We start from the raw sequence: 7,282 nt of genomic DNA, 5'->3' as shown, positions 1-7,282 counted from the left end.
ACATGACTCCAGGAGCTGAGGCTTTACTGCAGGAATTAAGCCAAGTGCCAGCAACTCATTAGCCTCCCAGCCGCCAATGATCTCAGGCAACCACTGCAGAGCTCTCCGGAAATGATGTCAAAGTTTTTCCCCACAGCCACACTCCAGCCAGGAAAAGGAAATTCTCCCTGTAACTGGGGAGTGGCCGCTTGACCTGGAAGAGGAACGGGGTGGAGGGGGGGAGTTCGAGGGAAATCACACGGGTGGGCGGGAGAGCATGTCGCTGCTCGCAGGCTAGGCCTCTCCCCTGCGGGGAGCGGGGCTGGGCTGCATGGAACTGAAGAGCCTGCGCTTCAGTCACGCGACCTCCCGGCAAGGCTGGCGGCGCCTGGAACTACAATTCCCATGCTGCTGCGGGGCAGCGGCAACTCGGCGGCCACCGTGCCGCACTGTATCCCATAAGGCCCCGCGGGGGGCAGCAGTTGTCAGGCGCGGCCAGGCAGGGAAAGGGGAAGGTCGTTGTCTGCTCGTGAAGGAGAAAAACGCTGTCGCGCGCCGACCCGCTCCGGCGCCATGTTGGGTGCCAGTGTCCGCCGCTTTGCTACGTCCGCCATCCGCAGGTCCCACTATGAGGAGGGGCCGGGAAAGGTAACGGCTTGGGGGGGCGGCGGCTGGCCCGTCACCCAGCTCGCCGCGCGCGGCCCGGCCCCGCGGCCTGCGGGTCACAGGCGCCCCAGAGCGGGGCGACGCTTCCCGGCCCAGGCCTGGACTGAGACGTGGGAGGGGGGCGGGTAACGTGCGTTTAAAACGCCGCTGAGCTGTGTGTCTGGGCCCAGCAGGGACCGAACCCGTGGAGCGGAGCGGAGCGTCGCGTCTCCCAGCCCAGTAGCCCCTGATTGCGTCCGCCTCGGGTGGGCCCGGCCCGGCCCCCGCAGGGACGGGGCGTGTCGGGGGCCGCTCCTGAATTCTCTTATGTCCTGTTAGGTTTAAGTGCCGGACTCCTTGAGGGAGCGGGGCCGGTTTCTCACCTTCCCCCCCCCCCCCACCTAGGTGGTCTCCTCCCCCTTCCCTAGCCCTTCTCAGCCTCCCTCCAGTGGGTGGCAGATCCCCAGGGTGAGCGCAGGGGATTCAGAGCTGGTTCCAGCATTCACACCAGTCAGCATCTTTGGTCTTACTCCTGTGACACAATGGCTTTAACTTCTGCTCTCTGACAGGCTCTGGATGGCCTCTGCCTCCTCTCCCTTCCCCCGCCCCCTTGTTATGCCTTTGCTTTTCCTCTTCCCAAGCTCCTGTTCCCGTGGTACAAATGATGTGAACACAACAGTATGAGAAAAGCAATGATACTGTAAACGCTTTCTGATGTACCAGAACATACTGGCCTTTCAAAATAGCGCTATAAAATGAGGCTGAATGTCAGCCTTGGCCATAGATAAACTACTTGGTTATCAGCTGTTCTCCTCCTAATTTCTCAGGGAACTATTTAAAATACCAAGTTCATATGTTAATACTTAACTTTTTTCAAACTACCTGTCAGGATCTCATGGAAGCCATGTTTCAGTTTTGCTTGTGTTATTTGTTTATAAAGGCAGATGCAGAAAGCACGAGATGAAGTGTTTGGGTGGGGAAAAAAGGAGTAAACACCTTTATCAAGCTAATCTATAAATGTGAGTCTGTTGTGAACAAATGCTCTTTTATCTTTTCTAGAACCTTCCATTTTCTGTAGAAAACAAATGGCGGCTGCTAGCATTAATGGCGGTGTTCTTTGGAAGTGGGTTTAGCATTCCTTTCCTTGTAGTAAGGCACCAGCTACTCAAGAAATGAAGAGGACAAGCTTTAATTCCTATAACAAGGTAACTGATTCTGGCAGCTTGTGTAACCCTTTTTCTGTGTTAACAGTGATGAGCTTCTTATGAAGTCTAAACATTAAACTTACACCAGTACAATTTGTCATTGCTAGAGTTATTCCAGTTGTGGGTATAATTTCATATCCATAGGTGTTCCATTTTTGGGCCAGGTGGTGGTAGAGTAGGGAATACAATCTTTTTAATCAAATGGTCACTGTACCATACTTAGTGACTCTGTATTCTTTAAGTGACAGCATTTCTCTTCTAAGAAGTCAGTAAAGAGTGCAGTCTCTGTGGTATTGCATCATATCAGCTCACATAGACCACATCTCATGGTCTCTGGCACACATGAACAAATCAGGATAAGAAACTGTGACACTGTAAGTGTCTTCTAATGCACCAATTATCTGATTGGCCAAGGTTAACTATAAAGTACACCAGCTAGAATGTAAATGAAGAAAAAAAAAACTTGTCTTTGTTAAAATAAACTTAATAATTTTAATAAACTGGTTGAAACAACTATTCTAGATTCCATGACCAGAAGGAACTATTCTGGTCACCTACTCTGACCTTCATAATACGGGCCAGAGAGTTTTCCCAAAATAATTCCTAGAGCATATCTCTTAGGAAAACATGCAATCTTGATTTAAAATTTCTCCAGTGATGACCCCCAACCCCTTGATGACCCACTTGATGAATTGTTCCAATAGCTAATTACACTCACTCTTATGTTAAATATAAGCCTGGCTTCCAGCCTGAATTTGTTTAGCCTCAGTGTCCAGCCATTGGATTGTGTTATACCTTTCTCAGCTGGATTGAAGAGTCATTATTAAACTTGTTCTTTATAAAGGTGAAGTCACCCCGTAACCTTCTCTTTGTAAAGCTAAATAAGGGCTCAAGAAGCTCAATTTTTATATATGGTATAAGATATTACCTTACCAAATTTGGGGGAGGGGGTTGTTCCTCCTTCCCCCCCCCCCCCCCCCCCCCCCCCCCGCATCACGTACATTTGCCTATTGGAGTAAGAGCACTAAAAGAAAAGAAGCAATACAGAAATGATGTACTTATCTTTGCAAGCAGATAAGTTTCATTAAATTCAAACTAGACACACTTCACAGGGAGTGACTAACCACTAGAACGAATTATCGTGGGAAATAGTGGATTGGCCATCTCTTGATGTAGTCAGATAAGGACTGAAATCCTTCCTGGAAGATATGTTTTAGTCAGACAAGTAATTGGACTCAGTGCAGGAATAACTATGAAATTCATGTTAGGTAGTCATACTATATCTAATGGGCTCGCTTGGCCTTAATCCATGAACCTAATCTTGGTGAATTGAGTATACATTTCTTGGGTAGAAGTGCATTCAAATATAGGCCAGCCCCAATCTGCCTCTTCCAAGATCAGCATATTAAAACATGACTAAGGCCAAGAACTTTGGCACATTTAACTTTATACAGTAGTCTTTTGCAATGTGCATTGTAATAGTTGTTCATTCTGCTACTCTTTTTTTTTTTTTTTTTTTTTTCTTGCAGATTTGAGATGGAATATCACCTGTAGAGGAACTTGTCTTTACATGGAATAAAGGACAGTTATTTACCACACTGGATGTGTTTGTAAATAAAACTTTAAATGTGAATATTTTGGATGATGACTCTTCTGTCAAACTATATCAAATGCTTCTGAACACTCAGGCCTATTCTGTAGGTTACTAAGTAACAGCAACTATTTACATCAAGCTTAAATAGACAAGAGGCCCTTTTTTTAGCACAGCACACTATCACTATACTTTCACTATCTCTTCACACTAGCAAAATGAAACCAGTACCCTCTGCTAAATTGAGTAGTTAAAAATCTAGATTAGTGGTTCTCAACCAGCCCAATGTGCTGTGGCCCATGTGCTACCAGTATGGCTCTGAGGATGTCACATATGTAGTGTGGATGTGGCCCACATAATACACAGCGAGCTACATATGTGGCCCACAATGGTAGATACTTGATTCTGTAAACACTTATGCATAGGTGTAGTCCTGCTGAGTTAAATGAATTTCTCACATGAATAAAATTACTCAGTTTGTGGCTGCAGGCAGGGACCCTTAATCATGAAATATTTTATTAACTAACTTGATTCTAGCCAGATTGACTTCAGTAACAAAATTGCAACAGTAGTCTTTTCTATAAAGAAACTAGGAAGGGATACAAAGCCACCTTGTAAGAGTTAGCTTACATACAGTCACCATGATGAGCTATTTGTAATATGTAAGTGTCAGATAGGTATACATCACCAAATATTAACTTACTAACATTAGTTTTCCCAGTAGTATGAAAGTGTCTTCTGTTCACGTGCATTTGATCTAGGGCAAGCCCCTTGTTTTTATTTCTGTGCCACTTTTATAAAGTAAAGCTCTTTTTCCCTGAGTTCCTTGTTTAAGCAGACAGCTATCATGTATGACTTGGTAAAATGCTACTTTCTCAATAGGTCACATGCTAGCAGCAGTGTTCTTACTCCTAACTCCAAGAATCAGGATTAGTCTTGAAATACCTCTGTCTCACACTTGAAGTGCATATCCCGTCATACTTCAAGCTTACTTTCATAATAAGATTGATGTAGTTGAACAAATGCTTCTTGTAGTCTAAACTTAAATATAAGGCTGAATATAGCAGTTTTAAACCAAAGGTACTGTGTGCAAAGTGTATAAAAACTATTTGCTCACTTTTCTCATGGTGGGTAGTCAACCACTTTTTATTTTTGAAAAGCTCCTGCAAATGTGGTTGTCTGCTTTTGGCAAAAGCAATTACTGATGTATTAAAATACATAAGTAATCCAGAACACAAGGTCATATCTCTTATCTTTCTCTGACCTGGTCCATATTGCCATTGCTGGGAGATGTATTGTAGCTTGTGTGTCTCCCGTCAGCTTATGTTGCCATACCGTGGCATTTTCACTGTGCTGCTTTGGGGGGGAGACGCCCTCCAGCCGACACAGCCTTATTCTTTTGGGGAGGGGTGGATTAATGGCATTGACTGGAGAGCGCTTCTGGAATCGACTGAGTGGGTCTCCATAGCCCGCTCAGTCAATCCCACTGCATACATTAGTGGTTCCCAAACTTCTCTGCCATGGCACACTTTAATACCTTTAATTATTTTGAGGTACACCACCCTATAGTTGCCAAATGAACTCATGAATATTCATGATCCAATCCAGAACTCTTCAAGTAGTTTTTCAAAATATTCTGTGGCACATCTGCTCAGGCCTGATGGGTTGGGAAACACTGGCATAGATTGTGCAGCCCCAGTAGTGTAGACACAACCACCCTCCCCACCTCAAACAAATGGTACAGTACTTCTTGTGTGGTCTCTTGTTACCCTGTTACTTTCCTTGGGTGATAAGTTCTTTGGGACTGTGAAGGCATATTCTACTCCCTTAAGGGACAGCCTGGGACAGCATGAAGGTAATTAAGGAGGGCTGGTCCACCCTAGGACTGGGATATATATAAATGGGAAAAGGGGCAGAGGGTAGTTGAAGCCATGCCAGCTGTAGTAGGTGATGGTTTCTTACTCAAGTATACCTAGACTGTTACTGCTCTGCTCTTGGCTCTCTTCAGTTTGTCCATATCTTGCTTAAAGACACAGTTATTAATGTAGATTTATAAGACATTTGTTTCCTGAGAGATTCAATGACATTAAAAGTGAACAAATTTAAAATTGGAGAAAAAAAGTTTATTTTAAAACAAAATATATCACTTGTAGAACTCATTGCCACCAGATGTTACTGAAACAAACGTTTCAGTAAGGGATTAAGCATTTTATATGGATAATAGATATATAGTTATGATTTACACTAGTTAAGAAAATAAGGGATACATCCTGATGTTTCAGGATATAAGACAAAACTATGTCTAAGAAGAAACTCCCCTCATAGTATTATTCTATAATTGTCCATTATGGAAGTTTTAAACCTTCCTCTGAAGCAGCGCTGATTGGGAATTTTCCATCAGAATGATTTTTCAATGGAGAATGCAGTTACTGTAAAATCAAAATTTTCTGTGGGAAAACAGGTTTTGCACAAATAAAAATTAGATTTTCTATCAGATAAATTGAAATGAATATTTTGTTTTGGGTCACTTCGATTTGAGTTGGAATATTGTTTTATTGACTGACCTAAAATGTTTTATTTTGAATTTATTTGTTCAACAAAATGTGTAAACAATGCATTGCCTTCTGGAAGTTGCAGTTTGGGCCCCCATTCTCTCCTATTATGTCAGGCTTCACAGAGGACTGCATCTCCCATATGCAATAAGGATTTCTCCTCACCAAGCTATGGGATGCATCATGGGAAATGTAGTCTGGCTAGGGAGCCTGGACCATAGATGGGAATGGGGGCATCAGGATCTTGAACTATAACTCTTATGAGGTAATAGTGCAGTATTACATTTCATTTGACCATACTGGTCTGAGTTGAAATGAAGTATTTTGGGCCAGTTTAATAAACAAACAAAACATTTCAATTCCACAAACATTGAAATGTTTTGTTTCAGTTAAAACTGACAGTTTCAATGTTTCCAAATAAAAAGTGTTCAGAATGTGTTGCAAAAAAATTCAAAAACATTGTCCTGATTTGGAATGAAAAATGTTGAAGTGTCAGAATTTCCCATGGGATGGAAATTCTGAATTTCATTCGTTCTACTCTGAAGCATCTGTTGTTGGTCACTGTTGGAGACAGGACACTGGACTAGATGGACTACTGTTCTGAGCCAGTGTGGTAATTCCTATGTAATTAATATGAAAAAATATGGGTACATAATGAACTTGGATTGAGTTTGTCTAAATTTCCTTTCTTAGAGTTTAGATTTCTTACAGTTACTGATAGTACTGAGGGAAGATGTTGCCCTAAAATATATTTTGAACATTGAAGTTAACAAAAGACAAGTTAACTTCAAGTTAAAAATAAGTTAAATGTTTTCATAATGACTGACATTATTTTCCAACAAATATTAACGTATCTTGTATTCTTTACTTTTCTCTTTCCTAGGGTGTCTGTTTATATTTGGTTTGAGAATGCTATAACTTGATGTAGAGGTAACATGAAATGGGTCTGACGTGACATTTTACAAACAAACCAGGCATCAGTGAGAAAATGTGAAAGCCAAGATGTGGTTGTTATGACAACCAAATTAGCAGCAGTTCTTGTTAGACCTAAGTGAACTGATAAGAGCCTGAGCAATATTCCACAGACTGACGTGAAAGTTGTTTTCATTATTTAAAGACAAAGGTTATAGTTGTACAGTGTAGTATTTTACTCTGGCTGCTTTTCAGTATCGGATATCCTAAATAGGTTTAGCTAGGTTTGTTAAAATTGAAAGAATATGAAAACCAAGCCTGTACTTTCTGTATATAAGGAAGGCAAATATTCTCATTTTATGGATAAAGAAATGAAGGTGCAGACAGGCCAAATGATT

The 7,282-nt window shown here is 42.1% G+C and overlaps 1 protein-coding gene and 1 non-coding gene across 2 annotated transcripts; both read left to right on the top strand.

Annotated features, from left to right (window-relative positions):
* Positions 1-450: 450 nt before the first annotated feature.
* Positions 451-3,462, top strand: COX7C (cytochrome c oxidase subunit 7C). Its single transcript, XM_067568980.1, has 3 exons — positions 451-627; positions 1,684-1,829; positions 3,359-3,462. Exons 1-2 carry the CDS (start codon positions 553-555, stop codon positions 1,798-1,800), a joined length of 192 nt encoding a protein of 63 aa, XP_067425081.1. The 5' UTR covers positions 451-552; the 3' UTR covers positions 1,801-1,829; positions 3,359-3,462.
* On the top strand, positions 1,280-1,343 carry LOC137167260 (small nucleolar RNA Z39). Its single transcript, XR_010924073.1, has one exon. It is a non-coding gene; the product is annotated as a small nucleolar RNA Z39 (small nucleolar RNA).
* Positions 3,463-7,282: the final 3,820 nt, after the last annotated feature.

The sequence above is a fragment of the Emydura macquarii genome, unplaced genomic scaffold, assembly GCF_026122565.2.
Source record: "Emydura macquarii macquarii isolate MOO-44397 ecotype Brisbane River unplaced genomic scaffold, CSIRO-AGI_Emac_v2 contig_2897, whole genome shotgun sequence".
In the NCBI taxonomy this organism is placed as follows: Eukaryota; Metazoa; Chordata; order Testudines; family Chelidae; genus Emydura; species Emydura macquarii.
This window is presented reverse-complemented; position numbering and strand designations above follow the sequence as displayed.